General features: G+C 37.6%; 1 protein-coding gene and 1 long non-coding RNA gene across 2 annotated transcripts; both read left to right on the forward strand.

The window, feature by feature from the left end:
- The first annotated feature begins 2,068 nt into the window (after nucleotides 1–2,068).
- Nucleotides 2,069–5,665, forward strand: LOC149767799 (uncharacterized). The gene is made up of 3 exons (XR_016400277.1): nucleotides 2,069–3,330; nucleotides 4,848–5,418; nucleotides 5,502–5,665. It is a non-coding gene; the product is annotated as an uncharacterized LOC149767799 (long non-coding RNA).
- A 7,072-nt stretch (nucleotides 5,666–12,737) lies between these two features.
- On the forward strand, nucleotides 12,738–14,806 carry LOC120107441 (uncharacterized). The gene is made up of 5 exons (XM_039120717.3): nucleotides 12,738–13,054; nucleotides 13,157–13,276; nucleotides 13,383–13,539; nucleotides 13,661–13,971; nucleotides 14,077–14,806. Exons 1-5 carry the CDS (start codon nucleotides 12,758–12,760, stop codon nucleotides 14,455–14,457), a joined length of 1,266 nt encoding a protein of 421 aa, XP_038976645.3. The 5' UTR covers nucleotides 12,738–12,757; the 3' UTR covers nucleotides 14,458–14,806.
- Nucleotides 14,807–22,385: the final 7,579 nt, after the last annotated feature.

Here is a 22,385-nt window from a genome sequence, read left to right on the forward strand (position 1 = left end):
ATAAATTTAGTGAATATTTCTCATTAATTAAAATGCTTGCAGGATATGTTCGCCGATTTACAACCAAACATGACTCGATACTCATCCATTGAGGAAGTTAATGCGGCACTGATTGAACTTGAAGAACATGAGCGCATAGCCTTAATGGAGAAGGCCAGCAGTGAGAAACACTCTGATGGTGAATCTCAGAAAGCTCCATCCCAAACAACTACAACCATCAAAGCCAATGGCAGCAGTGTAGCAAACAGAATGGAGGAAAATGGCAGGGTCCAGGAAGAACCACCAGATAGTGAAAGCTATTCAGATAGTGGCAGCATTGATCAGGAGGGACATGAAGACGAGGAAGATCTGTTGTATGAGGACAAATCAGATGACAGATCTGAAGGGGATGGCGACGATGAAGATGATGGGGGACCCATTGGTTCTGATGAGGAAGACAGTGTCCAGGTCAGGCAGAAGTTGGTGGAAGTTGATCCGAAGAAGGAAGAGGAATTTGACCGGGAAATGAGAGCCCTGATGCAGGAGAGTTTGGAGTCCCGCAAATTAGAGCTACGGGCAAGGCCCACTCTGAACATGATGATACCAATGAATATTTAAGGTTCAAAGTTTAGAAGAATGGTAGTCAGTAGTCGCCAATCCGAAATCAAGACTCCTGGGACTTGTTCGGTGCAGCCTGATAAATGCAAGCTGCTGCACCACCCAGGCATTCTTCTTCAGAGTGAAGTATTTGCGAGTCTGTATATACTGTTTCTATCGTCATCTTGGATATAGTTGTTTGGCGATTGTTGATCTCAGAAGTTAAGATTAGATAATATTCATGCTCTTACTAGAAATTCTATTTCTTTTATGTAGTACAACTTCTGTTTTAGCATGCTATGAGGATGCCACCATGAAAGTTGGCAATTAGCTTTATGAGATCTAAACTACTTGGAGAATGGACCTCTACTTAGATAATGGATGTAGCTTGTTTATTGTGCCTTGCTAAAGTTTTACCATGGTGCTAAAGCTTGTCTGGTTTCCTGTTTAAAGGCTAGAGCTTGTGATTATTTTCATCTATAGACCAAATAATGCTGAATACAATTTGATATATTACATATATTAGTAATGTAAAATAGAATACAAAGAGAGGAGTGGAGGAAAGTACTCTTCTGCAATTGTTGTTTTATGGTTCTATAAGAGTTTCAGGCAATGTTGTGAGAGGTGAGGAGGGCTATTACCTTGGCAGACTTCCCTTCCTCCTTGAAGCTGTATCATCTGGTAAATTGTTCTCAATAACTCTAGCTGCTCAAGCTGCAGGAACCATTGCACAATTAAGTTATGAAGGAGTGAACAGGGAAGCTATGGTGGAAGCTGGTGCTATACCAGTCCTGATTGATCTGTTGAGAGGTGATTCAGCGGAACTGAGGGAATATGCCAGGGAAGTTCTGATTAATTTAGCAGAAGACCTGCTTTACCACGAGAGAGTTTCTGAAGCTTTTGATATCCCTTCATTCCTGGCCGTACAAGAGAGGTTAAGCGGAATCCGGGCTTCTGATGAGCACATGGTTAGGTCTATGAGACTGATAAGTGCTGAACAATTCACATCGGACCCAGAACTAATCTGACTCTTTTGATGGTATTCTATCAAATGTTACTGTGCTGTTATAGGTTCTTTGTCGCTGTTTGTTTTTCACCTTGTAACTTTTTTTGTTTGATTTTATCTCTTTTAATGAAGAAGATTTTGACAATGCTGTTGCGTTGTGATTAATATTCCTACAGTTATGATCAAGATATACATGCCAGCAGCAATAGAAATGCAGACTTTTACATATGGCCTCGTTTTTATTCAACAGCCTGCATTTAGGGGAGATTATGATACCAGCTGGGATATGTTTCATGTGAGATTTGCTTCTATCGAGCAGCTTATTTTTCTTTTCAACCAACTTATGTCAATAACTAGCACTTGGTCTTTTTGTGCCTAAGAGCCTAAGAGTGAGCATCCCACAGCTGCCTTCCATGTTGCGGGAAAGAGCATTGCCTTGGGTGGGTGGTGGTTATTATCACAAACTTGTTGCAGGATAGTGTACTGTCGCTTGATCCACCGATCCTTCTCATGGTTGATTGGGTAGAACTACTTGGTTAGACTCTTGAATTTATTCTATGCTAGATTTGAGATGTCGTTTTCCTTATGTACGAATTCCACCAAGTAAGTTCATTGCTAGAAAGCTTGAGATTGGCAAAAGATATCTTTTGGATATTAGAGTATCTATAGACAGTAAAGTATGTCTCAACTGGTCTAGCTAATTGTTCTCGATTTGACCTTTAACTTTAAATGGTTGACGGGAGATATTTTTTGTACCTGTAGGCTGCTTAGCCCATCCTCCTTCCTGGATGGTAGATTGTCATCTTGAGATGTAGGAAACAACTTGGCAATAGGAGTTGCTGGTGCTTGTGCTGAAGGTATCACCAATCTGAAGATGATCTTAGTGAGTTAGACAATCTTCTCCTCCAGTTGTATGAGACGTCCCTTTGTCTCATTATTCATCGAGGAAGAACTAGCATCCATACTCGTCTTTGTCCTTTGATGTACTTGAAGCACGGATAGAACTTCTCTTGATTGCTTGTTGTTCATGTATTTGGACCATGAATAGAGGCCCCCATGGATATAGAGGATTAGAGCTTTGATACCAACCTAATCCGATTGGGGAGAAAGAAGAATTTCTAGCTTTGGTACCAACTTACTCTCATTAATGTAGAGGAATCTGGCTCTGATACTAACTTACTCCTACAGGTGTCACTACAGAAAAATTGTGCCGCAACGATCCTTTTTTGCCGACGCTTTTCCCAAGCGTCGGTGCTTTTTGAACTAGCGTCATCGTAGACTATGGCTTAAGACGACGCTGATACGCGTCGTCAGAAGTAAAATTGACATCGAAACCTAGCGGTCGTTCCCCTCCTCCTCATTCTGCATCCCGATCAAGGCTAGCCCTAGCTCCTCTCCTCCTCTCTCCTCTCCAACGACGAGCGGCCGACCCTTGTCCTCTCCGGTGCCGAGCGACGTCCGACGGTAAGCTTCTCTCCTCCTCCCTCCTCTCCGACGACGAGCGGCCGACCCTTATCCTCTCCGGCGCTGAGCGACATCTGACGGCAAGCTCCTCTCCTCCTCCCTCCTTTCCGACGACGAGTGGCTGACCCTTGTCTTCTCCGGTGCCGAGCGACATTCGATGGCAAGCTCCTCTCCTCCTCCCTCCTCTCCGACGATGAGTGGCCGACCCTTGTCCTCTCCGGCGCCGAGCGACGTCCGACGGCAAGCTCCTCTCCTCCTCCCTCCTCTCTGGCATTTAATAGCAGGTGAGTTTTTTTCCCAACCCTCTCCGGCATTTCAAATTTTAGAATTAACCAAATATTAGTAACTCGTGGATTGGTCCATAGAAACAATGCCTATATGAAGTCCTTATTTATATGCATGATGTATTGTCTGTTATTTCTGATCTTATTTGCGGTGATTCGTGGTGCTTATTTTTGGATACTTATATAGTTTTTTTGCGTTATCTTGCCTCTTAGATTTCCCTCGGTTGTTATTGCAGCACTTGATTTTTCTGATTCTATGTAGAATTTCTGTAATCCTTCTTTGCATTTTGTTCTTGATTTTATTGGCCTTATTCGAAACCCCCCCAAAAAAGGAAAAAAAATATAAATGGGCAACTATTTTTACGGGGCTTGTTTCTTAGTCCTCTGCTACAAGATAGAGAAAGAACATTTCATGGAAGTTTTGTTTAGGCGTGTCTGGGAGCATCACGAGCAGGATGGCCCGCTTGCTGTGGGTGCAGGATAGGTCTTCTGTCTTTTTTACTGTTTTTTCTTTTGGTTACATGGTCGAGGAGATTAGCATCACTGTAAACAAAAGAGAGAAGATGGAACCTCCGCCTGTTTTCACTGAAACAGTGCCCAGTTTTTGACAAATATTTTTCACTTTCAGAAAATTAACATGGCTTTTATTGTCTACTGTTGAAGGCTCAGTGTTTAAACATAAGCTTATGCAATGCAAAATATGGAGACCACAGACCAAACGCTCTGAAGCAATTAATGCTTCCAACCCCCCAACTGCCGGCCAATATTGGTAGGAAGGAGGACCCCGCAATGCATTCAGATAATTCTAAATAAATCTTCACATTATATGCGAAGATTCTAATCCACCACTATAAACTCTAATGTCATAGACTACTAACTCTACCTAAATAAGAAATGAAAACCTTAAGCCCTTATAATAATTTCTACCGCATCAAACTACAGATACGTGCGCTGATGGAATCCAAGAATGACAACCTATGCAAAATATAGTAACTGAAAAACAGAGAATGTCCCTGGCATGGTCAGCAACTGTTCTTGATATAGAAATGTTTTCTGAGTAATATTTCATCAGATAATAGGAAGTACATTATCAGTGCAAGGTCTAAATAATATAGATTAGTTTGGTTCCAATTCTCACTAATTGAATTAGTTCATTTCCAGGTTAAGGGGTTGGATGTCTTAATATTCTAACCCAGCCAGACCATATATATATATATATATATATATATATATATATATATATATATATATATATATATATATATATATATATATATATATATATATATATATATATATATATAGTTTATAAACCAATCTCTCTTTGTGCCATTTGCCGTATGCCATGTTGGCAATCAAAAGATTCTTTGTGATTATAGGATTGCTACGATCTCTTTGCAAGATAATTGTTGACAAGGTCAATTTCAATTGCTCAGCTGGTCACATTGATTTAATTAGCAATTCATTTAGATTTTATTTATTATTTAACTAATATTACTTCTTTTTGTGCATATTAGGTAACAACATGCTGCGAGAAAAATGATTCAGAGATGTTGAGTTTCAGTACACGTCCGTCGGATCTTCTTCCAATCAGTCCCTGCGGTCCCAGCAGCCCGACGAGCCCCAGCAGCACGAGTCCCGTTCTCAGCACGAGTCTCATACTCAGCACGAGTCTCAGTCTGAGCACGTTCCACCTGCTGATTATCCATACATGGATGACGTGCACATCCAGGATAATTTGATTTACATTTTATATATTAACTTTTCTTACAATCTAATTATATTAAATCATTTGCCTTTAATATTTTAATTAATGGATGGATATTTTATTTTATTTTTATAGATGGACTGGAGAGAGTGAGGAGGACACGAGGACCCACTCGAGCATGGGACATGTGGAGCCTACGCGAGGATGAGAAGATCGTGGTACATTGCAATGAACTGGGGCAGCCTATCAAGAGGGTTGCAAGCATTTTATCAATTTTTTTAAGATCGGTTGTGCGGAAGGGTCAGTTGTGTTCGCTCAACTATACGAAATGAGATGAAATGCCTCCTTCATATAAGGTTGAGCTTATTAAAGTTATTGAGGTAAAGAATTGAATTTGCTTACTATCATAATTTTATTTTTTGATTTAACATTATTATAACATTCTTTAATTACTTTGATGTAGAAAAAGTTTTTGCTCCCTAAAGAGAGCCATGATTGGGTGCTGAAGTCCGTCAACCGCAAGTGGAAAGAATATAGGGCCAAGTTAAAGGCTGACTGGAAGCACGATGGTATGACAGAAGAGGAGGTTGCCCGTGTTTTTCCTCTTGATGTAATCCCTCATCAGTGGAGGGAGCTTGTCCACTATTGATTTTCCGTGAAAGCTCAGGTTGTGTATATTTTTTCAATACTTTATATTGTATTTACTAATAATTTAGATTACAAATTTATATTGTTCATTCTTTTTTTGGGAAGACATATTCCAACATTGGTAGAGCTGCACGAGCCTCTCAGACTATTCCTCATACTCCAGACTCGATGAGTTATGCTCGACGTAGAGCTGAATTCGTAAGTTTTTTTGAAACTCTTTGAAATTATTTTAAACTGCTCTATCATATAGCATATATCATGATAACTAGCTTGCCAATATACTTTTTGTTATAGATGGATGATAATGGGAGGGAGCCTGGTAAGGTGGACTTTTATAAGATGACTCACACCCACCGAGATAGCAGTTTTGTTCGGAAGAAGTCAAAAGATATAGTTGTATGTATTCATCTTTGAATCTTTCAACGATATTTTTATTAGTTCTATTATTGGCATACATTAATATGACATTTTCTTTTGAGAGATATAGGACATGTTAACAACTCTTATTCAGAGCACGTCGGGGAGTCATCATCATCCGACGCAACCAGTAATGTTGAAGCTCAGGTGCTCGCTGAATTATTGGGCCCAGAGCGTTATGGTAGAGTGAGGGGTTATGGCGTTGAGGTTACTCCCACTCAGTTGTCTGCAATGGGTATGTATACAAAAAATGCTGGAGAAGGCAGTACAATGCAGAAGTTAGTAGACTTCGGGTAATAATCAAAGATATGAAGGATCGCCATCAGGTAGAGTTGGTGGAGCTGAAGCAGAACCAACAAACTTTGCAGTCTCAGCTTGAGCATATTTCATCTATATTACAACGATTTCTCCCTCCTTAGGTAAATCACTTTATGTATTTGATGACTTTATATAATTATCACTTATTTTGTATGAGTTAATGATTTTCATATTCCTAACTTCTAAAGTTTCTCTTTTTTTTTGTAGATTCCTGATACTTCAACAACTCGTAGAGATGATGATGGTGCTAAATTTGGTCCCTGATACTTTTTAGACTGTTATTTAAGGAGTTTTATATGTATCTTTCTTATATTTTTCAAAGTACATTGTAATTCTAAACTTATTAATCATATATGACAATATGAATGTTTTGAATGATTTGAATATTTCTGTTGATGTAAATGTAATGCAGGTTTATATTGATGTAAATACTGATTTATGATATGCATGTGTTTTTCTAATATATTTTTTAAAAAAATTCCTCTCCCGACGCTTTAAAGCGTCGTTAAAATCCAGTGGCTGGAACGCTTTCGTCGACGCTTTAAAAGCGTCGGTAAAACTATTCACCGAGCTTATAAGCGTTGGCAAAAATCCCAGCAACTATGGCAACATGCCCGAGTAGTAGTTTATGCCGACGCGTGTTTGTGTCGGCAAAAGCGCCTACACCGACGCCTTTTTTAGCGTCGGTAAATCCCGAGTTTTGCCAATGCTTTTCTTTAGCATCAGCAAAAATCTTTCCCACTCAGTTATCGCCGATGCGTTTATGACGCTTTCTCTGGCATCGGCGGAATTTTTACCGACGCTTATTAGTGTCGGTAAAGGCTGTGAAAAATGTCGGTAAAAGGTACTTTTTCTGTAGTGTGTAGAGGATCAAAGCTTTGATACTAACTTAATTTGATCGAGGAGAAAGAAGAATTCGTGACTTTGATGCCAACTTACTCCCATAAATGTAAAGGAATCTAGCTCTGATATTAATTACTCCTATAGATGTAGAAGATCAAAGCGCTAATACTAACTTGATCTAATTAGATCAAGATAGAATTCCATCAGGTAAGAGCATGGCTATCATATCAACTTACTCCCATAGATGTAGAGAAATTTGGCTCTAATACCAACCTAATTCGATTAAGAAGAAGAAAGATTTTCTTTAACCCGCTCAACTAAAATCTCTCAAAAGAAATCGAGATGAAGATGGAAGAATCAAAAAAATAGGGCTTAAGTCCCTTTTTATTTTATTGATTATCTACACCATCTAAACTGAGGTACATAGCTCATATTTATAATCCCAGCGAGATTCCTTTTTCACAATTTGGGTTGGATTCCTCATTTAGCTAAAATAGGACTAGATATCCTAAAATAAATATGACTAATAGTATGTGACCCACAATAAGGATCACCCATCATGCAAATCTCAAAGCACACCGAACCCCTTCATTCATCTATAGCACAGATATGAAAACACCCTTATTATATGGTCCACAGCTAAAGATCATTTGTTGCATAGATCTCAAAGCACTTTGAACACTTTCATTCATCTACAGCATAGATCTCAAAGCATCCTTAGTATATAGCCTATCTTGAAAGATCACCCACCACATAGAACTCAAAGCACTCCGAACCTCTTCATTCATCTGCCAACATAGATCTCAAAGCATCCTTAGTATATAACCTAAAGTTAAATAAGGATCATTCACTGCATAAATCTCAAAGCACTCAAAACCACTTCATTTATTCTCTAGCATAGACAGCCCAACATTGGAAGGGGCAAGCATCGGAAGCCAAGCGGAGACTGTACGAGATGAGACAGCCTGAACAGCAGAGACAACCGCTTCAAAAAAAGTAGCTGAGAGAAAAAGGATCACCTGCCGTGCAAATCTCAAAGCACATAAAACTCTTCGTACATTCATCCTTAGTATATGGCCCATAGATAAAGATAACATATCACCCAGGTCTCAAAGCATTATGAACTCCATTCATCTACACAGATCTCAAAGCACCTATAGTATATGGCCCATAGTTAAATATCACCCACCGCACAGATCTCAAAGCACTTCAAACCCCTTTATTTGTCCGCACTCTTGAGTGGGTGAGGGTATTTTGGTTGGCAAGCTAACAACGTCCACTAGTTGGGGAGCTAGAGGACTAATTTGGAAACTTGAAGAACTCATTTAGAAATTTTAAAGTTGAGGGAATATCTCTAGGGTAGGCCCTAAGTTGAGGGAGTGTCCCTATAATTTTTTCTTAATATTTTTAAGCAATCAAAAAATAAAATTTGGAAACCTACAATTGTTTAATAATAAAAATTTTCAAATTCAAACATAAGTATTCTCTATTTATTCTAATTCTAAATCTGAAAAGTGCTAGAAATAAATCTCCCATTTATACCCAATCAAATTTAAATCTAAGATGACCTATTTAATGAGTTGAGCACAACTTAAACAAATGATCAGATAGCATACAAGTTGATTAATAAAGAGCCCTATTCAATATGTTACATGGAGATATTAGAATGTCTCTAAGGACATGATGTTTGTTTTTGAACCACAATTCCGTTTTTAGCAATTAGATATTAATTTCGGAAAAATACTTCCACCCCAAATCATATTTTAATTTTCTTTTTTTTTGACTTTCATTCTTCTATGATAATAGACGCATATTGCTGGTATTGGTTGGAAATTTTTATTTCTACATTTACATCAATATGATGCATGATGTAATGCTTTAGTCTATTCTAGAACATATCTCTTGCGCGTTGGCTTGATATTTTCCTTTTTAATGAAATTCAAAATATCTAAATCTAATATATAAGTTTTGTCCTGCTTCAATTAGCATATAGTTCTTGTGATGTTGGTTTGAAAATTTGCTTTTTGAAAATTAAACTTCAAATAAACTTTAGATTTAACATAATTTTTGTTCAACCATTGAATTCAAAATCTCTAAATCCAATACACAAGTTTTGTTCCACTTCAATTAGCATCTAGTTCTTGTCATGTTCGTTTGAGAATTTTCTTTTTTGAAAATTAAACTTCAAATATAGTTTAGATTCAGACATAATTTTTGTTGAACCATTGAATTGATGTGCATATTCCTTTTTGCATATGTTTGGAATATTCTTTTAATAGTAAATTTGAATTTTGAATTTTTTTAATCGATGTGTAATTTTTTTATTTTGTATTAATTGACACTTATATTTTATGTATCATTTTTTTTCCTTTTATGAGTCAATATTACCTCGTAACAAATTAACTATTTATTTTTATTTGATTTGCATATTTTTGGTTGGGAGACAATGACATGTGATTGTTGCCTGCCTATGTTTCTCTATGATCCATCATGCATTATAGTCCCTTCATCTTATCAGTGCAAATACCTCTAGACAAAGGGCCATGGCCATGGTCTGTGGTAGGTTTGGAGTCATCGCCTGCCCTTTAAAATCAGAAAGAACCAAAAAATCAAAAGATAAGAGTAGATAATGACAACATCACAAAACCTAAGTCTTGAGTAAGACCTGCATGTACAATTAGGGAAGGCTAAAAGATGGAGAACCCCTCTAATGAAGGCCTAGGCTCATACTTCCTCATGTAGAAGGAGTCCACGGCATATATACCATACACCTATTAAGCAATTGGAGGCTGAGATTTAAAAACCAAAAGTTTAATCCCCATGCGCACTCTACAATGCTACAATTAGGGTTTTGATAGTACAAGAGCTTTCTAAGAAGTTAGTTCAAGAGATTTTGGACTCTATCCATCCATTTAGATATTCTAAAAATAAAAGAAAGTAAAAGACCACAATCTACTTAACTAAGATACAAGAATTAAGCTGAAATAAGTAAGAAAATAAAGACACACACAATCTTATCATACAGGGCAAAGAATTGTTATTAAAATCAAGTCAATTACATGATATATATGGAGATCACAAGTTCATAGCAAGAAAAATAAAAAAAAGGGGAAAGAAGAATTCTCTGGTAGTATATAGATTGGCATGATTTAACTTGTATCCAACTTTTTGGAGGAGGCCCTTAAGGATCTCCTCTATCTTGAACTTTTCTTTGCTTTAACCATTCTTGGATTTAAAATGGATCTTGCTCCTAGAATTTGGGTGATCTAGATTTAATAGAATTGTGGGAGAAGCTGAACGGAAGGCAAGGGGGATAGAGAAAGTTAAAGAGAATCTGAGCTCAAACTAAGAAATCAATGACTAGAAAAGAGCTCAAAAAAACTAACAGAGATCTAAAATGGGAGAATGAGATCCAATTCTCCTCCAAGGGGCTACTTGAGCTAGAGACAGAGGGAATCAATGGTGAAGTTTGAAAGGAAAAGTTAGAGCTCAAAATATCGAATCTCTCACTTTTTTTTCCTTTTCTAATTACTTCTGAGTGGATTTTAGTCATTTTTGGATGATCTTTCTTAGTGGATTAGAGATATCTAAGAAATACTAAGCTATGACAAGTAGACCAATATAAGTTCAATCCGAGCACCTTTGACTAGGTTCTAAAAAATCATCAATTATAGGCTTATATTATATATCTATTTTTTCTATAGAAACTTACTCTTACAATTCTTTATATGATTTTTCTTCTTTGGTGTTACTTTTTCACCTTTTTGAATTGATGCGGACATATATTTTGGCAAAGAACATTTTAGAACCTGCACACGCTGCTCCATAGAATTAAAGCAGTTTTCCCACATGTAGGATCAAGACTAGGGCATCTCTTGGCGCAGCATTCAGACTGAAAATTGAAATTTGTGATTTTATTAAAGAGCTAGAGCTTTCTATTCCACCAGAAGATTTTTGGCCTAGCTGGAGCTTTCTATATACCGAGGATGTATCTGTGCCCTTACAACTTAATGTTATAATATTTTTTTGTCCTAATTGCATGAACATCAAGTTTGCTGAATTAACTAACCCATGCACTTTATCATTTCTAGTCCTTCCTTTCATGATTCTGGAATCAGAAGTTTGAACGTGAGAAAGAGCAGATAAGATAACAAGTCATCAAATGCCATCATATTTATAAAAAATCAGTGCATCAAGGATTCTGTGTTTATTTAGTGGGTGATTGTGGTGTGGGAGTGGAAAGCAAAAGTCTATTTATACATGGCTATATTCAAAAATATGGGTTGGTTACGGTCTCAAAAAATTGTCTTTCTTTTCTCACCATGCAGTTGCAGCCATAAGACATTCTGTGGGTTAGTGCCACAAAGTATTCCCCAGGTGTTGATCAACATTTCAGTAGCCAAACATTTCAGTAGACAAATTCAAAAAGCTGCAGACGAGTATGCATGCTGGTTTTGTATCGGTGCATCATCATCTGAATTAGATTGAAGTCCCTGGTCACACCCTGGGTAACGGTGCACAGCAAGCTGTACATAAGTAATAACAGCTGGTGTTTGTTACAGAATTCAATGAATTTCTCGTGAACATAACAACTGAATATGGTTCGTGTACAAGGCTGTGCAAAAAATAAATCATTAGTGATAGTTTCAAATCCCTTGAGCCATTGATAAGATTGAGGAAGCTTAGCCTCAAATAACTCATAATCCTCCAAACATGAAATCCCATAAACCATAATTACTAAACCTTCCCAAGTATCAGGATTTGCAAACTAAGGGTCAACGTAATCTCAGTAAGGCCCTTATAGCAACAAGCTAGAACTAAATCGAAGTGAAATTTGGCCTTCGGAGGCCAAATTTAATCCAAATATAGAACGTGGCAGCTGAATCCAGAGAAGACAAGGAATTAGTTGAAAGAGAGGTCCCGGCCAGCCAAATCCAAGATTTCCGGGGACACAACGGTTTACTAAAGATGAGCTAATCTCCAGGATTTCCACCGGAGCAAAACCGGCAGCGATTGCAACCGTTTCGAGCAAAAATGTGACCGTTAGCGCGCGGGTTCGCCTGTGTGAAAGAATCTCTAGAGGGTCAATCACTGCCTCTCTGTATTCTATCTGTACTTCGGTCAGTCGTTCCTCCTCACCTGATCCTTCTTCCTCTCTCGCTCTCTCCGTCTCTCTTGTGCGATCTTTTGCTCCTCAATCCTCTGATCTTCGTCTGAGAAGCTTGGAGTCCAAGAGAGGTCGCTGGGACGACAATGCTGCCGCCGGGCTTCTTGTTCAGACCGAGCGACGAGGTTCTCCTCGTCACCTACCTCAAGAACAAGTTACTTCAGTGGCCTCTTCCCTGCGATGTTATTGTGGAGGCTGACGTCTATGGATGCCACCCCCAGGACTTGGCTTGTAATCATCTGGTGCTTCTCCATTGTCTTCTTTTTTGATTCACGGTTTCTAACCCTTTCTTTGAGTTTTCTTGGGTTGTTTCAGTGGAGTATCTCATGGCAAACAGGGACTTCGAGTGGTTCTTCTTCACTTCTACCCCTCGGAAGCATCCAGGCGCAAGCGAAACCAGCCGTGCATCTCGGCGCGCAGGCCTGGGACGATGGAAGGCCACGAAAGGTGTCAAGAACGTGGTGGATTCCAAGAATAACACCATTGGGTCGAAGAAGAGTTTCTGTTACATGGAACAGAACTCGGACGGTGGCGAGAACAAAAGTATCTGGTTGATGGAGGAGTTCTCTATGCAGAACGTTAGAAGGAGAGGTAGTGCTGGTGAGATGAGGGACACAAATGAGGTGCATATCACCCTAAATAACTGTCAATGTTCTTGTTGCTGTGTTTTTCTTGAGTGTAGGAATTGATGTTCTAACGTTGCATCTCTAATCCTTTACTTGCAGTTGGATGACTGGGTCATCAGCAAGATTTACTTGACTCCAAAAGCTCGCAAGGCTCACGCTGATTTGAAACAATTTGCTAGTGCTACATTGGAACCCGCTTTCAAAAGAAGAAGGATAGAGGTGCCTTACTCTTCTCCATCTTTTCTTCTTCTTATTGGTCTTCTTCTCCTATTTGACTTTTTGTCTGTCTCCTTTGCCGACTCCCTCTCATCTTCTGATACCACAGCTAGAATACATGATGGTGCCACCTGGATTTATTTTCCAGCCAACGGATGAGGAGCTCTTGGATTTCTTCCTCAAGGAGAAGCTCCTCCATCAGCCACTTCCATGCGACATAATCAAAGAAGCCGATGTCTATGGAAACCACCCTAGCAACCTTACTGGTAAACATATTATATATATATATATCAACACCATGATCTCTTCTTTTTCTTATTCTCTATCTATATTTGCTATGATTAAGGTTCCTAACTCGTCATCCTTTTCTTGGGTTCCTTTCTTTAGGTCAAATGGCCATGGAAAATAGAAACTCGGAGTGGTTCTTCTTCACCTGGACCACTCGAAAGCATCCAAATGCAGAAGCCAGCACAAGGGCATCTCGGGTTGCAGGCCAAGGTCGTTGGAAATCTACCCAATCGGTGAAGCTAGTGCTCAACAGCAAGGGCCAGGTCATTGGCTCCAAGCAAAACTTCATCTATATGGAACGCACCCCCTTGGGCAAGGAGGAAAAGAGCATCTGGTTGATGGAAGAGTACTCCATCCAGAACCTTAGAAGAAGATGTGGTGATGCAGCTATGACGATGGACCGAAACAAGGTATTTGTCATGCCTCCATAAATATCATACATCTCTTGTTAGTAGTTGCTAATGAAATATCTTTCATTATTATATTAACTCTGTGCCTCTCGTCCTCTATGGCAGCTGGATGACTGGGTTGTTTGCAAGATTTATCTGAGGCCGAGTGCTCGCAAAGAATTGTGTGGTACAGAACTTCCTACAATGGAAAGCAGAGAGCTGGAGGTGCAAGAAATATGGTATCAACCTTTTGTATTACCAATTCAGCAGATCACTGAAGGATTTGACCAAGAGGTGGAGTTTTGTTCTTATAAGTCGCACGATAGCTCACTACAGTATCCATCTCCTGATGAACTACAAGAGAATTTTGAATCACTGCCAGCTGAAAAGATCCTCCAACAATTCGCTGATGCACCTGATACAAACTCTGATATTCTGCAATTGCCGACTCTTGATGAGCTAGAAAAGATTTTTGAACCACCACTGGCTGATGAGATTCTCCAATAATTCGCTGATGCACCCAATGAAGGTGTTGGTGTTGAGCAACATGGTATGATGAGCTTTTCTCCTTAATTGCTTGAATAGAAGCTACAGGAAGCACACCTTGTTCTACATAGGTTGTGATTTTTTATATCATGAAATATATTTATGACCAATTTGTAGATGAAAACATTGCCTATTTACGTTGAGTTTGTAATCATTTTTTCCAAGTTTTACACAGCAAGAAATAAACAAATTATGCACTTCACAACAAATATTCAGCGGTGCATTGATGTGATTTTCTATGGTCCTTTTGATTGTTCACTTGTAAATTGATTCAATAAATTACAGTTTCACTTTTTAGGAGAGGTTTAGTTTCCACGAAGACTCATTCTTGAAAAAAAAAAATCTAACCCTTCCATGGGAACCATCTTCCAGTATGTTTTCTGATGTGAACAATATAACATTTGTTTGTAACCTTTGGTGAGAGTTATTTTGTTCCAAATATTTTTCAAATGCTTCTTAATTCACCTTTCAGTTTAGTGGCAGGTAAAGCCTTATAAAAGATGCTCTAGTTTATGGCACATCTCACGAAAAATGAAAAAGGTTTGGATTTTGCTGCTGGGTTTGCAATTCTGGTCTCTCTGCTTTGAATAAAGGTGCAGCACAAATCAAAGTTGGCCTTCCTTATAATAATAAATTCAGCTATGCTTCCAAGTATTCAAGCTTTGTTGCATAGTTCCATAATTGCAGAATACAGAAAGGAACCCCAAGAAGTAGAGGAACTTTACACCTTGAAGTTATGTTTTCTCTCTCTTCAATCATAAAGGAGAGATACTGGTATCAGATTTCTGAAGAATAATGCAAGTTGGCATGTAGTCCACCTCCTTGCCCTTCATCCACTCGTATCCACCCAACCAACCATATAAACCCAACTAAATCGACACCAAGAGTCTCATTTGTAAACTAAATATAAGCTGCTTTGGAATGTACCACTTTTCATGGTTAACCAAACATATAAAAACAACTTTCTCAGGCATCATGTTCTTGTTATTTATTTAACAATTCTATTAGTCTGTCATCTTAAAAGATCTTTCTCCGTGCTCAGCTGGGAACCTCGGTAACTTCTTGAATGGGAAGGTAGCTTGTCTGAGAATATAGGCGATGTACCGATAAGCTTCCGATAATGAAAGGAAAGGCTGGCAGTGACCCACCCGCTTGCATGTAATTCATAATCATGATATTTTGTGATTTTGCAATGTATGCTTTGATCTGAAATGAAGTTTGGCTGCATGTTGTAAATTCAGAAAAATGACAAGATCATGCAACTGAGAGTTTATTTGAGTAGTATCATTCAAGTTCACAACCCCTTCCTTCATACACTTTCCTTCTTAGCTCTCTTTCTCTCTCTCTCTCTCTTCTTCACAATCCAGACATCCTAAAACAACCTTTTTAGTTTATTTTATTTGAAACAAGTAAGAGAAACGGAACGGGAATATATATATAAGTGAAAACCTTCAATTTAGCATTAATATTCCAGTCAATCAATTATGCAATCTTGAGATATTTTGTTGGTGCAGTAATTCTAGGAGAGCTCTAACAATCATAGTTTGGCTAAAAAGATTCAGAGTTTTAGGATGATCACAGATTAGCAAGATCCTGTGATTTAGGAAGAGATTTTGCATACTTGAATAGAAGCTGCAGGAAACACCATCTAGTTCTACATAGGCTGGTGATTTCTTATGTCATGAAATATATTTACAACAATTTTGAAGATGAAAATATTGTCTATTTATGTTGAGCTTGTAATTGTTTTCTCCAGAAGATAGAAGCAGTTTTATACTAAGAGAAATAAAGAAATTGTGCTTCACGACCAGCATTAAGCTTTGCATTGATGTGATTTTCTATGGTTCTTTTGGATTGTTTGTTTGTAAATTGATTCAATAAATCACAATTTCAATTTTTAGGGGAGGTTTTGAAAGGATAGGAAAGAAACCGTTGAAAGCTATTTTTTTCAGGAACTAGAGTTTTGAGTCATGTTTGCCGTACCGATCGGTACGGGTCGGTACGGACCGGTATGTACCGATACTGGATGGAACCGGTACGTACCGATCGGTACGGGCCGGTATGTACCGATACTAGACGGAACCGATACGGTACGTACCGGTATCTTATCACTAGAAGACCTGATGACAGTTTCTGTAACAGGAAAAACTCTCTCCCATGACTTTCACTCCAGCTAACCTCTTCCCTGCCTCCACCTGGTATGATATATCTAGTGGATATCTTGTTGGGGCATCCAAATAGGTCCTTCATATGTTTGGTATCATCTGTTCAACTACTATTTCGTGTAAGCTTGAAGTTTTACTGGGAAGTTTCACATATATCTAATTTGCCATTCTACATGAACTCAACATCAGTGTGACATTCCTTTAGACTATCTATTAGGAAGACTGACGTATTTTGCTCCCTTATATCACCTAAATCCTTGTTGAGTTGTTGTCAATTCTCTACAAATCCTAGTTTCTGTTGTGTGAATCATTATAGCCTCTAGATTTGTCACCCAGACAGGTGGAATTAATTCCACTCTGTAGATGTCTTAAGGAAACAATTTTGGAAGTGCTCACAATTCTACAATGTGTCTCTGGTCTTTCTCTCCAATCATATCATTGATGCATTTTGTCTTAAAATTTCTCACCATGTCTACTTCACTAGCAATTGCAACTTCTTTCAGGTAGATGAATTGTCTCTTTTCCTATCTTTTTTTATTGCATTGTGTTTGGATGGGTACTTATTGTATCGTTTTTCTGTTGTTATTGATTCACATAACAAAAACTAATAAATCATTTTGCTTCAGATAACTTATCATTCTTAGACATCATGCATTGTTTTTCTTTTGCAGAAAAGTGATCTGCTTGTGTAGAACTTATTCCACTCTGTGCAATTCAAGCTCTAAATAACAAATTAACATTTCCTAGTGCTAAATGCAAATTCACCTCCTTTTTAAAACTCTGCTTTTATACCTTCCATTTGGTGCCTGCTGTATTTTCTTATCAATTTTCTACCACATTCAGGTCAATGACATTGGTGTGTCGGATGGTTTTCCTCCAGGTGCAACAAATTGGGAGCTGTCTCAGAATTTCAGTGCATTATTCAGGACATCTTTCAACTCCATGTCGACTCTTCAAATGATTTCTGGAGTCCAGTTGGTGAGTAGATGTTGGAAGCATTAAGCATATAACTTTTTTGTTGTATAAGTTGATAGGGTGTTTCAAACATATATCAACTTTGCATGAAAGCGATGTACTGGCTATGTTGGTGTCAAAATTTTTTTGGCCTTCCCATTTAGATTATTCTTTCTTCTCAATTATCAATTGTAATTAAATTTTAAATATCTTTCTTTTTTGTCATCATTTGGGGAAGGCTTGTCTCATTATTACTTGTTAATCGAACTAGGAAATGCTACTGTACTAGTGGATGATCTTCAGCCCATTGTAGTGATTATCTTTTCATACCACCTAAATTGTTTACTCTTCTTTTAATCTTGATATTGCAGTTTACTCCATTGTTCCTTTGTCTAAATGAGAGAATCAATCAGCAAACAAGAGTAAGAACATAGATCTCTGATTATGTGGAGCAGCACAAGCAAGCCCGAGTTGCCATCATGGTGCTCATTTCTTGAGTTATTTCCATTCACACCAAACTACAATCAGAGGATGTCATCCTTTGGGGACAGCGTGTATATGTTTGCTACTGATTGCTAGTGCTTGCATTGATTATTATTGTTTAGATTACTCGGTGCTCTGGAAAGCTGAAGGCAGATTGAGTCAATTGGCCCAACCAACTGAAACTGCCATTCTGGGACATGCTGAGTTTTTCTGATTGAGGACTTATTTGGGTAACCCACAAGGATTGGGTTAAATATGTGGATTGAACATTTTTTCCAGCCTAATCTTGTAGGAGAAAAAACAAGATCTAATGCAGACTACAGGCCCACAAGAAGGGACTTTAGGCTGGCAAGAGATGATCGTTAAATATTTTTTTTTCCCTCTGAACCTTCCCTCACCCTCTTGTGAAGGAAAATACATCTTCTTTCTTTTGAAAATAAATTTTATTTTTTTATGATGAAAATGCCACTCTAATGCATAGGGAAATATTCATCTAAATAAACGGACGGACCGGTACGTACCGGTACCGTACCAACTCGGTATCGGCCCGTACCGACCGGTACCGGCCCGTATCGACCTCATTTTTTTTAGCTTTTGGCCCGAACCGGTACAGTACCGGTTCGATATGGTACCGGTACCGTACCGGTACCGGTGCCCACCGTTACGTCTGTACGGTCCGTACAACGAACCTTGGTACTTTTGATATAATTGTGCTTTGCAAATTGCTGCCAAAAAATACCTTGAAGGGAAAAAGATGTTGTAAATTTTCAGAACTTGTGATATTTTCTGTAAATCAGCAACCTAACAAGCTTAATAGTATCAAAAATATGGTGTGCACTTCGTTGATCTCTTTATTCAACAATATATTCAGTTTTTTTTCACAGTTTAACTTCTCAGTTCTTGAATTACTATTTAAAATGCATTTGTGTATGCAAGAATGTAGGATTTAATATGCATTTCTAGCAAACTACATATCACCATGGAAATTCTTCTTGTGGTTCAAGGGGATACGGAAAATCCATCACCGATCACACTATTCTTTAGATTAAGGATGGTCCTGAACTCTTTCCTTTCAAAACACATTTATGTGTAGTGGAAAGGGATGGATTGTGTCTTGCTAACCACAATTATGGGAGCATAATGACATGGAGAAGAAGTTTCCTAATGTTATGGTGGTTTATAAATCTCAATGAATGAGAGCAATACAATGTGAAATGGGCTAGATTCATCTGGTGGGAAAGGAGTTTCATCATGGCACGTAATCCCTTATGCTAGGTGCTTGAGCTTATCATTTAATTCCTTCATGATATTCATCAAGATCTCAACATGATGTCCTGTCAATGTTCGCTACAAATTCTAAAAATTCTTGCCAAGGATTGTTTAGATAATCAATCTATATTTTAACAAAAGTTCACTTTGATACTAAATTGATGAAGGGAAAGGATTCAGGCTTTGTCATCTGTTGAGATTTTGCTGCCCTAATTTGTTATAGGTATTACATTAGGGTGAAGGGGCAATAGTTGTGAAGGAAGAAGTAATTTAAACCTATGTAGTGCAACCTTGGATGACAATCTACAATAGAAACATTATCCAATATAACTATTTATGATGTTGAGAAAGAAACAACAAATCAGGAATGATATCAGCTGGTGTGTTCCAATCTTTGTCCAAAAGGTGCAATCCTTGGCCCAAATAAAAGCAAAGATAGTGAAGCATTGAGATCTAAAATGAAAAGAGTAAGCTTGATTTTTTTAAAAAAGATATATATACTACAAAGCAATACAATTACAATATTTTTCCGCCTCTTTATAGCGCATGACAACACCAATAGGGTAAAGTAGGTTTCATACGAGAAAGAGCACCCTTTCATTATAACTGTGACCTAACTAGAAAAGTTTGTAAGGATCATAATGAAATATTTCTCTAATGGAAGCTATTCATAGCAAGTTCTGCAATCTCGATACCAGGTACGATATCAGTATCGGTTCGAGATGTTATGGTATACACTCTGTATCGAAACAATCCTTTAACTATTTTTCTCAGTTTTTATCTCAATACTCCTCGGCACAGATCACTAATACGTAGCCGACCTAGGTGTTGGGTTCGAGGTATGACAAATATTTAAATATAATACTTTATTTTAATAAATAGTTTAAAGCAACCAATTTATTTAGCAAACTACCTAGATCACAGTTCACTTCAAACTTATTTTAAATAGTGTCGGGCCTATTGGCCTTAGGACGATTTTGTTGCCCCCTTCTTTTCTATGGTTCTTGGGCACCCAAATCAATAGATCCAAGGGCTTGGTGGTCAATTAGGAAGTCATAAGCTACTGTAATCATAAAAATCAGGGTTGGGCTGCTCAGTGACTTAGTATTTGGTTTGTTGTTATATTGCCAAGCTTTGTGTTTCTAGTTTTAGGTACTTTTACAGTAGTTTGGCACTCGAAATATTATAGGATTCCATCTCATACTCTTAATCATACTAAAGCCAGATTGAAATGGACAATATCAAAAAATTAGGAAGTATAATAGTTTACACAGCAATCCCATAAAAATCATTAACTGACAAATTCTAATCAACTGTTATGTTGTTTTTACAAGACAACTGCTTCTTTATATGGTTGTTCATTAATGCAGTGAGCCACGAGTGTTAAGGCACAAAGTTTGAGTTTTTTTTTTCTTTTTTCTTTTTGATCTAAGGTATGTTATGTGACTTGAAACTGCATTATTCCCTCTACAGGGTTTTTCTAGGGTAATATCATGCTCATTTCAATGAACATAAATTGTATAATCACGAATTCCTTTGCAAATTATCCAGGTCTTTGTTTGTTCTTTTCGGAAAACACTTGTTCAAATTTAGGTTTGTATCTGGCCATTGCAGAGGGTTCTAATAATTCCATTTTGCTAAAGAAACCAGTTAAACTTAACAATAAATTGCAATTAAACTAGATTCAAAAAACCAACTCTTTCCCATGACTATTAATAGCTTGCACAAGGGCTCCCCAACACATTCACATGCACATTGAAGGGGAGAGGGGGAGGTGTGTGCTATGCAACGATCGTGCTAAGACAAGGTAGGCCATGAAGTCAAAGTTTAAAAAGCATCTATCCTATTCCATTTAGATAATTTTTGAGAGAGAGAGGAGAGACATGGGAAAGTACTGCAAAGAGAGATGTCAGGAGAAGCTGGTCATGAGGTTTTAGTTTAGAGAGCTTGATCTGAATTTTATTTTCATAATTTGAATCTCTATTTAGATGTTTTCGCTATCACTTTTAATCTTTTATTTTTAGAAATATTTTTTATTTTTTTAAAATATAAATATGTATTGTATAATCAATTATTTTAAACATAAATATAAATATGGAAGCAAAGATAATTGTGGCAGTAGTGGAGGTTTTAGAAGAGTCAACATGATCACACACTTGCAAGGACACGTGTCTGGTGAAGTTAGTTTTCTGTATAGCTGTAATAGAAGGCACACACACTTACCTCATGTTATTCTTTTAATGTACAACACAGAGTTAGCTTTTTTAATTGTAAATAAATACACAGATGTAACTGAAAAAGAGCAGAATAAACCATTCTTTCATTTCCTTCCAACTACCTGGCATTTCCTCTGCTCCTTCTCTGTTCTCTGCTTACATTTCTTAGGGTGTTGATTGCAATGGAGCTGAAACTTTTCTTTTAATAAGAGGCAATAAAGAATATGATGATATTGGTAGCGAGGTTGGTGGTGCTATAGTATAAATAGCGATGATAGTGCATTGTGGTGTTATGGAGGCGATGGGGGGTGGCGATAGTGCGACGATAATGGTGATAGTAGATATCAAGATGTGGTGGAAGCGATGACACTAGTAAACAACCATAACGATGGAGGCAGTAGAAGTGCCACTGATGTAGTGGAGGCAATGATAATAGCAGCGATGGTGATAAACATGGCGGTTGCTACGATTGAAACAATATTAGTGGTGATAATAAAAAAAATATTAGTTTTTTATTTTTGAAAAAATTGAAAGTAATTTTTTTTATTTTATAGAAATAATAAAATAATTTTAATAGTAAAAAAAGTAAACTAATGCAAACAAATATCTTTCATTGTCGATGATTTTTCATGGGTCTTGGAAACATTTATTGTTATCATGGTATTCATTAAAATATAATTTTTATATAAAAAATTTCAGGTTTTTATGCAAAATTCACAAAGTCAAGAAAACATGGACGAGAACTATTTCGGACCGGCCAGCCGCTAAACCCTACAACGGTCCAACTTTAAACCCTCCCCTC

The sequence above is a fragment of the Phoenix dactylifera genome, chromosome 4 (genome assembly GCF_051530095.1).
Source record: "Phoenix dactylifera cultivar Ajwa chromosome 4, Ajwa_hap1_PhDact_Kaust_v1.1, whole genome shotgun sequence".
Lineage (NCBI taxonomy): Eukaryota > Viridiplantae > Streptophyta > Magnoliopsida > Arecales > Arecaceae > Phoenix > Phoenix dactylifera.

Coding starts and splice junctions, on each gene's coding strand:
- LOC120107441 (XM_039120717.3), top strand. CDS start 12,758: ATGGCAAACAGGGACTTCGAGTGGTTCTTCTTCACTTCTACCCCTCGG. Junction 13,277..13,382: donor TCAAAAGAAGAAGGATAGAG/GTGCCTTACTCT, acceptor CTGATACCACAG/CTAGAATACATGATGGTGCC. Junction 13,540..13,660: donor CCACCCTAGCAACCTTACTG/GTAAACATATTA, acceptor TCCTTTCTTTAG/GTCAAATGGCCATGGAAAAT.